The 14,078-nt window shown below is 34.5% G+C and overlaps 1 protein-coding gene and 1 pseudogene across 1 annotated transcript in view; one reads left to right on the top strand and one right to left on the bottom strand.

Annotated features, from left to right (window-relative positions):
- Nucleotides 1–1,579, top strand: part of NUDT9 (nudix hydrolase 9) — a 38,874-nt gene extending 37,295 nt beyond the window's left edge. Inside the window, exon 8 of the mRNA XM_047855151.1 lies at nt 680–1,579. Within this exon, the coding sequence (XP_047711107.1) occupies nt 680–858 (179 nt within the window). The 3' untranslated portion in view covers nt 859–1,579. The remainder of the gene's footprint in view (nt 1–679) is intronic.
- A 2,736-nt stretch (nt 1,580–4,315) lies between these two features.
- LOC125165126 (uncharacterized) lies at nt 4,316–4,438 on the bottom strand (annotated as a pseudogene).
- Nucleotides 4,439–14,078: the final 9,640 nt, after the last annotated feature.

The following is a 14,078-nucleotide window of genomic DNA, read 5'->3' as shown; positions in this document are numbered from 1 at the left end:
TTAATAAACATATTTATTTGTAAATATAAATATTTTCATTTATGATTTCTGGTTTGGTGTCATGGTTATTTATTTGGGGGGGGGGGATGGGGGGAAGGGGCAGAGGGAGAGGGAGAAAGAGATTCCCAAGCAGGCTCCAAGTTATATGCCCAGAGCCTGATGCAGAGCTGGATCCCATGTTGTCTGTGCTATCAGTGAACCATGAGATCATGACCTGAGCTGAAACCAAGAGTCAGACACTTACCTGACTGAGCTGCTCAGGCACCCACATGCTTATTTTAGAAAGGTCCACTTAAGAGTGTGAAATGAATTGCCAATAATTGTTTTTCTTTTTTTTACATTTAAATCTCCAATCTCTCTAGAACTTGTTTTGATGTAAGTTTCATACTCATTTAATATGAACTTTTTTTTTTTTTTTTTTTTAAAGCTAAAGCCAATATTCTTACTTTTTAAAGAGAAAAGCTTCCTTACTGGTGCCTCTACTTAAAATTTAGCAATGTGGTTAAAATTTGGGCATTTGGAAAATTTGGAAGCTTCTAGTTTTTAATTCCCTGGGGCACCTAATACAATAATGATTTAAATTGTTTTCAGTAAGAATACTTGAAGCTACAGAGTTATGTTGAAAAGGACATAAATAAATGAATTACTTTCTCTTGGTGATGTTGTGCTTTGGCAATAGGTGAGATAATGGATAACCTTACCCTAGAAGCTGGAGATGATGCTGGAAAAGTGAAATGGGTGGACATCAGTGATCAACTTCAGCTTTATGCCAGTCACTCTCAATTCATCAAACTTGTGGCAGAGAAACGAGATGCACACTGGAGTGAGAACTCTGATGCTGAGTGTCGCGGGTTGTAGCCTCATCTCTGTGTCAGCCAAGTGCAGAAGAGCACGTGCTGAAAAGAAGGCGGTACCACAGAGCTCATAGGATAGATAAGGGGGGCAGGCACGGTCACTTGGAAATTATTTCATTCACTTTCAAAACTGTTTGCATTTAGAAGGTTTTAATCAGAATAAAATTAGTAAATATGATGAAATGCAACACATAATTTTCTGCTTTCCAGTCAGAAGAAATAAACAACATATTTTTTATGTATTCTATTTAAGCATTGTTTAAACCAAATCGAAACAGCTGATGGTCTGTGAAGAACCATAACCTGAATAAAGATAAATTTAGGGTCAGCCATTACTTCTGCCTTCCATGTTCTTTCTTTTCTTTTTTTCCTGTTGATCTAGGGTCTGAAGGATGTTTCTGGCATAAATATCAGGCTCCTTTAGGAGAACACTGCCAGTGTCTAACCTGTCTTTAAATTATTTGCTTTATGTGATCTTGTTGAAGCTGATTTAAAAAATGAAAACCTTGTTTTGACTTCAGAATTACCAGTTTATTGAGGAAATTTCAGTTTATTGAGGAAATTGATCTTGTTAATAAAGATCAATATCAATGAACAGCTCGTGTTCTCATTTTTTAAAAATTCTGAATTTAAAAATATGTCCTGGAAATTAGTAATTTAAATTGATGTATTTATTTCACTCTACTGTAACAGTATGTATCATAAATAAAGTAAAAATACATGTTCAGGGGCACCTGGGTGGCTCAGTTCGTTGTGTCCAACTCTTAATTTTGGCTCAGGTCATGACCCCAGGGTTGTGAGATCGAGCCCCATGTTGGGCTCCACACTCACCATGGAGCCTGCTTGGGATATTCATTCTCTCTCTCTCTCTCTCTCTCTCTCTTCCTCTGCCTCTCTCCTCCACCCATGCTTTCTCTAAGAAGTAAAATAAAAATAAAAACAGATGTTCAGAAAGGATTGAAATGAGGGAGGGAAGCCTTTGAGAGTTAAACATATTATTTGTTAGGAAGGGAATAAGGATTGGAATAGGTTTTTGAGAGGCCCACCGTTAACATTATAATTCCCAGATAAAGGAAAGAGTTGATGTTCTAGATACTTAGGGAAGAAGAATGAAAATAATACTTGTCTTAGTGGGCATGTGTATCACATCCTGGCTAAGATATTTATTGAGAAAATCCCATGATATTTACTCCTGTAAACCTTGAGTAGGGACCATCATAATTCCATCTTCATTCTAGTTGGGTTACAGATGGGGTATCTGAAGAAAAGGAGGTGTAAGGGATAGAGACATGGTGGTTTCCTTTTCTTCACATATTTGAAAAAGGTATTAGGCTTATTCTGTAGCTTGAGAACAGAACTTGGGCTAATGTAAATCAAAAGTCCCCTCAACCCCTGCTAAATTTAGTGTCAAAGCTACTTTTACTTTGGTGGTAAACCTGAACTGAACTGACAGGAAGCTTTTTCCTCATTAGTGCGACTTGAGGTTTGCTGAGAAACATTAGAATGTTTGATTTCCAGATGCTGTTTCAGACCCCTCTGGAAGAGTTACAAGGTTTAAGTATGGTATTAATTTTCTAAAATCCATAAAATCCTGGTCCCTGGTATGTAATAAGGGACTTGTGCTTGACCAGGATGACCCACTCACTAGCTGAGGGGTAGGATGGTCTTCTCCCAGAATCAGAGTTGGATTCTACTTTTACTGTTTGGCAGGAAGAGACTGCTTTTTCCTGGCACTGAATAGAATTTTTAAAGCTGCTTACAAAAGCTCTTGAGAAAGTTTGAGCAATTCCCTGAAGGTCAACATTTACTTACATCTAATAGTGTTGAAACATTTAAATTGACATTAGAAAAGATAGTAGGTAATATTTTATTTAAAGAATGATTAAAGCACATGGTCTATTGATAATGAATTCTTCATGGCATTTTAGAGTTTTCTCTGGAACATTTCTAAAGTATGCAAAATTATAAAATAGAAGTAATCTTCTGATAAGTGTTATAAATATCCAGCATCATCTATAATAAGAAAAACCATATTAAAATTTTAGTTGAAGACCTTTCTGGAGGAATATTTGCTCCTATATCACTAGGTGATATTGATGCCATATTTGCTTTTCTTATATTTTAGGTATAAGGAAGAATACTCTGAATACTTTTTATCTAAAAATATTTTACTATTTAGTAAAATAGTAATAACAGATACCATTTACTGAGTATCTACATTATATCATGCAATCCTCACAACAATCCTATGAAGTTAGGTGGTATTATTTCCATTTCACAAGTGAAAATGATCCTTCTAAAGATTTTCCCAAGGTTATTCAGTAAGGGACAGAGCTGGGATTTGAATCCTGGTCTGCCAGGTTCCGAAACTTATTCTGTATTGTCTACTAAGGTCATGAAGCTTTGATGATTTGTTGTGTTAAGTCTGCAGTTTGGAAGATTATATATTATTTAAGCAGTACTCACATTAACAGTAACACACTTAATTGTTTATGACTTGACTTTAAGGTCACAACTGATTTAACTAGCATCACTGTAACTGTTTGCATAATTTGAACCCAAAGAGAATTTACTTGATAATATCTGAACCTAAGGATATGTGGTGGCAATTCAGTGTTTGTCTTGCCAGCATTTCAGACTCAAATGGAAGCATATGCTAAACTTGTATAGTAAGAACATAATCTAAAACTTGAATATTTGGCACTTGAAAATTCCAACCACTTTTAGAAGCTAAATGCTATATTTTCTTACAGTGTAAGAAACGGTGGTTGGTATTATTTTCTAACATATTTGTGAGGTTTTAATAAACTGATTTAAAAATACATCATTTGAAGGAAGCATTTATAATTTAAGTAGGCTAATTACTGCTTTCATCAGTATACCTTTCATCATGCTATTAATTTATCAATATGGATGTGACCTGAGACTATTAAACTCCTAAGATAAAAAAAAAATTAAATATATAGTAGTACTTGAAAGATATTTCGAGATTTTACTAACCTTAGTATATAACTTCTGACATAGGAGGGAGAGAATTATCTCTGCCAAAATAAACAATACAGATTACAGTTATTATATGAAGGTATTCTTGCCATAATTTCTTCTTTGCTTCCACTCACATCTCCCATCTTATGGTCATTTTATTGCTGATGGGTTAGTATTCATACAATCATGTGTACTGGCAGATAGAAAATAACATGATCCTGTTACATCTTAAATGGTGATAAATTGAATCCTCAACTGGGTTTTTCTGCAACAAAGCACTTCGCTTCTCCCACTTGGCTTTTGATGGCCTGATAAGAGCATTTGATGTGGTAAGAAATACTAAGTAAGCATTTGGGGACAATGAAATGTATAAGGAGGAAAACGGGTGAAATCCAATTTCTTTCTCAAAATTGGGACTCAGAATATTTTGACTCATTAGCTTCTCTCAAGGTAGATTAACATTAATTTATATATAGTAATTTTGATTGACATTAATTCATATTTAAAAAAGGAATATATCTTTTGTATGTATTTTCAATTAGCAATAATCGTGCCTTGGATAAACCTCATTGGCTATGATATACCCACTGCACAAAGCTTATCTTTTGTATATATTTTAAAGTGAGAACAAACTTGGATGAGAATCAAAGAAGTCTCAAGATTTGTAGCCTCTCCATCCAGCAAGCTGATGCTTTGGTGTTAAGGAGATGTTTTGCCTTGCCTTGAAATGAGGCCATTTCTAGATTTGGTAGTTTCACAGCAGACTTTTCTCACTGCTTACTATGAATTGTCCATAAAACAAAAACAAGCTTGAGGAAAAATTTACTGTTTGAAATTTCTTAACATTGCATATACTTCGTAGGCTGAAATTTTGTCAAATACCATGGCATTATGAAAATACCTTTTTAGACCTGCAGAAATTCTGATCTAAATTGTTTAGAGTTTATAACTCAGGAGCTCTAATTTGGGTAAGTCAGTTGGGTTTGATTCTGCCATATATTTTTATAGTTGAGGAGAGTTATTCTTACCTTTCCTGATATTAAATGTCACTTGTTTTTATCAATATAATCATAGAAATAAAGTCTTACCCCAAAGAAGCCCTAAAAGATTAAAAAAAAAAAAGACATTACCCTCAGTCCATTAAATAGGTTTATACTTTATAATAACTTAAAAATTAATATGAGGGGCGCCTGGGTGGCTCAGTTGGTTAAGCGTCACACTTCCGCTCAGCTCATGATCTCGTGGTTTGTGAGTCTGAGCCCCGCATCCGGCTCTGTGCTGACAGCTCAGAGCCTGGAACCTGCTTCAGATTCTGTGTCTCCCCTCTCTCTGCCCCTCCAGTGCTCATGCTTTGTCTCTCTGTGTCTCTCAATAATAAATAAACATTAAAATTAATATGAACTTACCTCAAGTTCGTTCAGAATAGAAGTGATTAACTGAAAGAAGAAAAATCGATCAATGCTAGTGCTGTTAATGGGTTTATTTTTTAACATATTTGTAACTTAGCACACATATAAGCTAGAAGATTTTCTATATGAAAATTTGTTTTTATTGAAAAATGAGTTCCATTTTATTTAGAGGTTTATTTACATGATATAAGATTTTAAAATGAATGTGCAATATCTAGATTTAAATTCCCTTAATTCACAGAAATATTGTAATTGTATTTACTGTATCTAAAGAATAAAAACTTGAACAGTTAAGAAACTCACCGTGTACATATCCATGCAAGTGCTAGGTTTCTTGAAGCATGAAAATTCCCTATGTGAATGATACTTGACCCAAAATTTTAGGACAACTATAAATACTTGACTTCAAGAGTTTGTTTACATAAGCAGTGTCACTGGAAAAGTATTGCTTTGTAGCTTCCACGGGTCCTTCTGTCGTAACAGACTGGCAGCTTGCTCAAGGAATTGACCAGTGAAAGAAAGTGAATCCCTTCGTATTTGTAGAGCTGTCCATCCCGGTGTGTATGCAAGAATATGTAAGTCAAACACTGTCCCAATGTTTGCTTAGGCAAGAACAATACCTGAGGTGGTGTTTGTTTCTTAAGGTGACTCTTCCTGCTTTCTGACTTAACTAGGATTCCTGGGAGAATCCTGGGCTATGAAGGTATGGCAGTTCTAGAAGTTATTCTGTCAGAATTCTTTCCAGGATATAGGTTGTGGCCAAGAGTACTTCTAAAAATTTTCCAAAAAAGAAAGTATAAATAGGTATTAAGTGTCCAGATCTGGTAATGTGAATGAGTATCTGAGGAGTATATTTGCAGTGGAAGAGACCTGGGAGGTAAACCGATACCTTTACCCAGGGTCACACAGCTAATTTAATTGTAAAAGAGATTTAAATCAAGAGAGAAATTAGAATCTAAGAGAGGTTTGAATCTAGGCTTTCCAACCACAGGTCAGTGCTCTTTCTGCAGGTTTTGATATAAAGGTGAACTTGCCAATTTTGTAATCGTTAATGATTAATCATTGAAGGCAGTTTCCTAAAACATTTTTCGTTAGAAATCTGCTAGAATTTCTATTGTCTGCAATTTGGAAATGGACTATAACATTGCTTAAACAGAGTGGATTATGGGAAGAGCACTAGCACTTGAACTCAAGAGACTTAGGTTCTTATTGATTAGACTCAGAAGCTTGTTTGGTCTCAAGTTTCTGGGACACTTAAATATTCCTCAAGATGGTTGGCTTTAAATAGTCTCAAATCCTGAAAAATTTTATCTCCGGCACACGAATGATTTAGGCCTGAGTTTCTGACATTTTTACAAAATACTGCGATGTCCCTGATTCTAAGATACCACCAATTGTAAAATGTACCATTTTAAGTGATAGTATTTTAAAGAAAAAAGAAATCTTAGAATAAATGTATCTGTTGTGAGATGTGTCTTGATTTCAGAAAATGTTTAAGTATGAAAAATATGTTTTTAGATAAGGAAATGGAATTTTTCAGTGTTATCTTTTGTAACTCCACTCAAGTATTTCTCCTCTGTTTTCATGAACTAATATTCTGAATAACTTACTGTACTAATAAAGGGCCTTATTAAAAAATTGAATTGTGTGCCTTTCATCCAAAAAAAAAAAAGCAGCATTATCTATTGGAACTTAGCTTTGATAATCTTTAATGTATAATGTGTTTATGCTAATGCTTCATTAGTGAAGAAATAATCAAGTCTTTTTCATTTCTCCAAAAGGAATTTATTCTGTAAGTCTAAGTCTTTTGACTCTTCACTTTCACCCTCATCAGTGATGGAAAAGGTTGTTTTGTCAATTTATAGTTTGTATGAATTGAATAATGAATGTAGAACTGTTTGTTTGTAGAATGTAGAAATGAACTGAGATTGTTTTTTGACTTTGAATTTAACAGCTGTGATTTATTTTGTTTCTAAATGAATTAGACTAATAAAGACAGAAATTTTTATGATGAGCTGGCCTATCTTATAAAGGGAGTTGAATGTAATATGTTTATGAACTTTATAGATTAACAGGGCAGATATATTTACCGTTATAAGATCATTAAGTGTCAGGACCTAGAATAAAGGAAACGTAATTAAATAATCAGGGAGTTGTAATTCAGCATTTTAACTCTCTTTTCTATGTTATACATTTTATATTACCTTGATTAATGAACACATGCTTTTTAGAATTCTTAGATTTCTAAAATTATGGCACTAAGATTCATATTCACTAATATAGTACCCATCCTCCCTTCAAACCTATATTTCTGGAAGCATATAGTCCACATTTTCTTTTGTGGTCTCCAAACATAGCAGGGACTTCTCGGAAAGATCATTAAACTTAGGCTCACTGGGTTGGAGCAAAGACTATATTTTAGGATCACTTCCTTATGAAAGAAATACTTTAATGTCATTCCCTATCATTGTAATAGTATCATTTAAAAATTTAGTAACAGTATGCTATAATATATACAACATATTTTTTGGTTTGTGACTAAGTTAATCTCGTCATGTAATTGTCCCTCCATTCAGCAAAATCCTGTAAAAAATGAAATCCTTTTATAACACGACCATAACCTTAAATCTAGTTCAAAGGATTCTAGGACAGATTCCATTTCAATAAGAATGTATTTTTCTCTCATTAATGGCAGATGTAAGCATAAGGGTTTAGAGGTAAAATGGGCTTTATAAATAATTCACTGTTTTATACTTTCTTAAAGGAAACTTTAAGTATAATTACCTGATTTGGATAATAAGGAAAAGGAAAAGGAATCGGAATCTACAAAAAAAGAAGGAAAACAAGTGAAGTGTGAATAAAACAATTTTGTTTTAGCTTTTTTCCTAATTTACTTACCCATCCATCCATCCATCCATCCATCCATACAGTATTGAACAATTATATGCTCTCAACGAGCCCACCTTCTGCTTGGTGAAGCTTAGATTCTAATGGATTTTAAATCTTTTTTTTTTCTCTCTCAAGAGATATGCTTTTGCTTCATTAGTCAAATCTAAAGCCAAAAGGAATCTGTTTGATGTGTTTGATAATTCTTGCAAATTCACCACCAGTTTGTCTACAGTAGTTGATTCTTTGCTTGCTTTTTAATACTACTCTGCCATCTGGTGGAAGGAAGAGTTTCCACTTCAAATGCTAGGGATTCTTTACTGCCACACAGATTTACATAAGATGTTAACAGAGACTCTTATATTCTAATTATAAACCAAAACTTCAAAATTTTTCATTAATTTACAAAAATATTTCTGGATTTCAGCCAAAACAACAACAACAGCAGCAACACCACCACTACCACAAAAGGGAAACAATGCCCCTGCCCCTTGACTAAAACCAAAATGACTAGCAATTAATGATAAATGCAAGTAGTCAGAAATTTAGTGGCTAGGATTCAAGTAGGATACGTGAAAACATTAAAGGGAAAGACTTCCACTGAGGACTTCAACTTTAGTGACAAATTTCCAAAAGCCTACTTAAAGTTGAGAAACAGTTTGAAATTAAATACAAGCAAAAGGAAGGTGCTTATTACATTTAGATATAACACTATGCAAAATCATGTTTATTTTAAAAATAGGTGGTAGACAAGAAGTTAAGCCAGATGCTATTTTAAAATGTGTGTGAATTTTTCACAGCATCATTGCTTAAATACTGTCCAAATTTAACATGTCTCCAATCTGTGTTGTAACCTCATTGTACTGATCATTCTTCTCCCAAACTGCCACGTCCTCAGGTCCCTCAGATACATTTGCTGTTCCCTCTGCCTGCAGTGCGCCCCACCCCCCCCCATGATCTGGCTCAGATAATGTCTCCTCTGTGAATGAAGTCTTTGACCCACAGCCTAAGCCAACTTTGTATTTGCACCTAGAAGTACTTATCAAAATACATTTTTACATTTATGAATCTTTTTCTCATCAGACTGTGAACTTATCTCATAATTTTTGTATTTCTAGCACTCACTATAGACCCTATCGTGCAGTAGACAGTAAATATCAATTGAATGCTATCTGTCTGTACAAATGTAAGTATTACATATAAAGTGAAGGAAATTCTATTTGTATATTTAGCACTGTTCTGGGCTTTATTAAAAGATGGCCAAGAATCCAGACATTAGGAGAGATTGGAGAGGATCCAGCAGAAAGAGCAAAATAATTATACTGTTTGACCTGTGGGAGAAAGCTGAAAAAACAAAAACTTTTTAGAAAAAAGTAAGTAGCAAGATGATTTAGAAAAAGAACAGGTATTATAGAAAGAGTTTAGTATATCCTTCATGAAGTGCAACTAGGCTCATCACAGTCAAAGGAAATTCAGTATAAACACCTTTTTGATGGCAAGTATAGAAGGACATTGAAAGAAGTCACCAAAAATTTTGGGGAAAATTTGCTAGCTCCTTGTCACACTCCACCGCAGGCTATGCGGGGAGAGGGTGTGAACAGCTCGTGCCTGGCAACATGTGAAAGCCCCAAATTTTAAATTTAATAACTATCATCTAACTAATAAGGGTTTTCTAATGTTTGTTTGTTTGTTTGTTTGCAATTTGAGAGTCCCCAAACCCATGTTTACCAAGGGCAGTTGTGGAGGTGGGGGAAACAGGATCTGAGGAAAAAATGACGGTCCTTGTGGCGGGTAAAAACCAAATCTCTGAAAAAAAGAGACATGATGCCAGTCATTTCAGACAACTGTAAACTTTTAAAATGATGAACATGTCATTTGAAAAAAACAACTAGAAGTTTACCTGTCCGCTGGAACTTCCTCCAGATGGTTCAAGCTTGTAAAACAGCACCGGCAACAAGGTAAAGCAACATATGGCAAGACATTATTTATTACAAAGAGATTTGATGAGAATAGGTAACAAGCCACTATTGAGCGTTACGCTGGTCAGTGGTGTACCTTCACTTCTGAAATGAAAAGCAGTTGTGTATCCAATGGGGAAAGGTTGAATTAATTTTGTCCAGTGATTTAGAAGGTGTACTTTTGGCTTTTAAACTTATTTCCAAATGATGTTTTTATTTACATTTCTTAAGAGTAATTACATGTTGCATGCCTCTTTATCTTCGAATCAACAATGATCTCAATTTCATTCTCAGCATTTAGAAGTTCAAAGTGAAGAGCATGTAGAAATGTAAATTTAAATTTCCAAACACAAAGTTTGAAAGCTCCCTCACTTTGAAAGCTCCTTTGTCAAAAAATGTGCAGGAAAGAGGATTTCTTGTCTACTTGGTGCCCTCCGTATTCAGACTGTAATCGACACAGATCACACTCAGAGATCTCATTTGTATAGATGTGGAAGGCACGGCTATAGTCAGCATGAGATGGTTTGGGGTAAAGGCATTATAATGAAACCCAATTTAAACTACATAACTAAGACCCAGGTCACTGTGGAATTTGAGTTCTAGCTTCCTAAATTTATTTGAGAACTTCCTATTTTCCAGTTAGGACTCTTATGTGCTTTAGAAACATTTTTATTATCTTTGCACTACTCTGAGGTAGTTCTTATGACTCATTTTACAGACTGGCAAGTCATGGGTTAGTTCCTTGCTCAAGGTCACGTGGTTTACAGATGCTATGTGGAAATGAGATTTGTGCTGAGAAGACCACTGGGCTGAGGGAACAGTGATAAATTCCTGATTCTATAGCTTCCTTGGACTCTACCTTTCTCTTTTGTGAAAGGAAAAGATACAGGATATGCCTCCTAGCCCAGAAATACTATCTCTAGAATAGAAATGGAGTGGAAAATGGAGGCAATGTACTCACAGGGATGGGCAGAGCAGCGGCAGTGCTCAAAAGGCCAGCCAAGAGGAGAACTTTCATTCTGAAGGAAGAGTCTGGAATTAAAGGGTTAGAAGATTTTTAGTTTTTTCTAAGTCCCATTCCTGTTGTAAATAGGCTGCTTAGTTAGAGGTATTGCAATAGTGGTCAGGCTAAATTATGCCTCAATTCAGGTTTTGTAAGCCTAGAACAGAGTTTTAAAAAAACTTTGGATGCCTTTAGACAAGACATGCATTCTCTGGCTCATAACATTGCATATACTTCATACACTTCCTCATAATCTCATAGTTCAACATACTTGTTTGGCCCCTGAAGTTATCTGAATTTGCAGTCTCTACCCACCAATCTCCACCACCACTGTTGCATCATGCTTAGTATTGGGGACATATCACCAGTGGCTCAAATGAGATTTTTTTTTTATAATATACACATAAATCCACCTTAAGCTTCTACCCCCATGAGACTTACCAGACCTTTGCATAGCCTGGATGCTGTTACAATTATAATTTCTCAAGGAGAAAATGATACGGGAAAAATCTTGTAAGGCAAATGGGTTGGTAGAGAATAGCACAATATGAGTGGATTCAATAAAACAAGTAAATCAGTGTGGTCTTTACTGGTCAGTAGATTCTGAAAGCAAACATTTTTATGGTCTTAAATCACATTTAATTCAAATTAACTTACCGTATGAATTTCAAACCCAACCACTGTACTCTGGAATTAAATTTTGAAAGAAAAATCAAACCCATCATATTCTCATTAAGATTTGTCCCCAGCATCGGAAACAAGGTATATCTCTTTATAAAAGTCACTAATATAAAAGTCAACTAATTTAGATGTATTTTAAACTCAACTATGACTTACCTTCATGCTATTTTACTTTGCCTGAATTTGGGCAACTTACCTCCCTTTTCCTTCTTTTTCACGTTTCTCCTTTATGTTTTTCTTCCTTTTGGATCCAAACCCTTGAATTTTTTTGTGTGATAAGTGGGCCTATTAGAAATCATTAAATTACCCAACACAAGAATATTTTAACAGTCTTCTACTTAGTGCAATAGAATCAGTCCAAATTATATTGTATGTCTTTGTAATTACCTTTGCTTCAAATGGCCCTCGGAGCAATGAATTCAAGGAACAGTGTGATCTTCTAGAACTGTATGCCCATCTAGTATTTAAGCCATATTACTAATACCTTTATGGTCATGGGCCATATGAGTCACAAGGTTTAAAGCTAAACTGAATAACTGGTTGCAGACTAAGAACTCCAACTCCTCAGGTATCTCACACAGAGAGAGGCTTAAAGACTGATTACTGAGAAAATAACTTCGTCTCCTCAGTTGGGATCAGAGCAACATCTTTATCACAAAGAATCCACAATTAAAATTTGTGGCTACCAAGAATATTACAGTGTTTCTACAATATATCATCTAGGGCAGCTATCCACAAGGGAGACTTAATGGACAGAAAAATTAAAGGTTCTAGAACTTTCTATTTTAAATACCATTTATTATTTCAAAATGAACTTACTTTCAAAGAAAACATTTTAAATAAACAGGTAGTGTCTTTAGAATTAAAATCATTTTGGGGCACCTGGATGGCTTAGTCAGTTAAATGTCTAACTTTAGTTCAGGTCATGATCTCACAGTTCCTGAGTTTGAGCCTTGCCATTGGGCTCTGCACTGATAGTGTGGAGCCTGCTTTGGATTCTTCGTCTCCCTCTTTCTCGGCTCTTCCCCTGCTTGTTTGCTCTCTTTCAAAAATAAATATTAAAAAAATAATTAAAATCACTTTTCACTATTCTAAAATGTTTAAAAATGGCAATTTAGGTCTAATCACCTCCAAATATAATTTCACCATTCCTGACAAATTCACAAATTTACAATTGTTATTGGTTAAGACCTCATGACATTTCTTTGCAGCTACACATAAGAACGTTTTGAATTTTGGAATAAGTTCTAAAATTATTTCCCTAGTTGGAAAAATTATAAATACTTATATTTTGATTAATCAAGCTGAACTTAATTATTTTGAAATGACATGGTGTGATATGGTGTAAGAACAAGTGACTCAGAGCTAAGAAAAGACATAAATAAAATTTTGAGGTTAATCAGAGAAAATTTTTCTGATAAAAAGCATACTCTTCCATAAGTTCCTTCAGATGAAATTCCTTGAGGTACCTTGTCTCAGTGACTATCAAGGCTCTTAACAACAACAGCAGCAACACGTTTTTGATTATTTGAAAAAATAACAAAAGGCAATTGCATTGATATCTTTCATTTCAGATAGGAAAATATGTTAAAAAATTAAAAAAAAATAAAACAAAATAATAAAAAATAAAAAATAATTTATTTCCTTATAGATATTGTAAGTAGAATATAGAAGTTGACAGTTTCTTTTACTGCCTTGTTTCAGACCTTAGGAAAAACTCTATTATGGTATCTTTTATTATTTTTGTAATCTAGCCCGTACTGTATTAATAGTTACCAAAAAAGAGTCCTAATGAAAACACAAAGTTTCTCTTATGACACAATTTCTTGCTATAAAATTGCAGTAGTAATATTTATCTCTGACTACACTGAACATTAAGACACTTCAGAGCTTTCTGCCTGTGTTGTCTTTACCCTTATTTTGAGTATATGAGACACGCAAAAAATTTGCAGGACCTCCACTTCCCCTAACACACACAGACAGCTGCACAAGAGCTAGAACCAGATGTACCAAGCAGTGCATAATCATCCACATTTTAAACTGAATTTGGTAAAGAGCACTTGGATTTATTTTTTTCTGTTTGAAGTTACATTATGACAAAGGACATTAATAAGCATCTACCATTTAATAACTGAATATTTGTTTCCCACAGGAAACATCTCTCCCAACCATACTCCTGCCTTTTTTTTTTTTTTTTTTAAGTAGTAGGGTCTAGGGAAACACAATTATAATTTGGTTTGAAGTGTGAGCCTTGAGTTGGTCTTTCACATATAGCTGTTTAAATAAACGACTGGAAATAAAC

This window comes from Prionailurus viverrinus, chromosome B1, assembly GCF_022837055.1.
Source record: "Prionailurus viverrinus isolate Anna chromosome B1, UM_Priviv_1.0, whole genome shotgun sequence".
NCBI lineage: Eukaryota > Metazoa > Chordata > Mammalia > Carnivora > Felidae > Prionailurus > Prionailurus viverrinus.
This window is presented reverse-complemented; position numbering and strand designations above follow the sequence as displayed.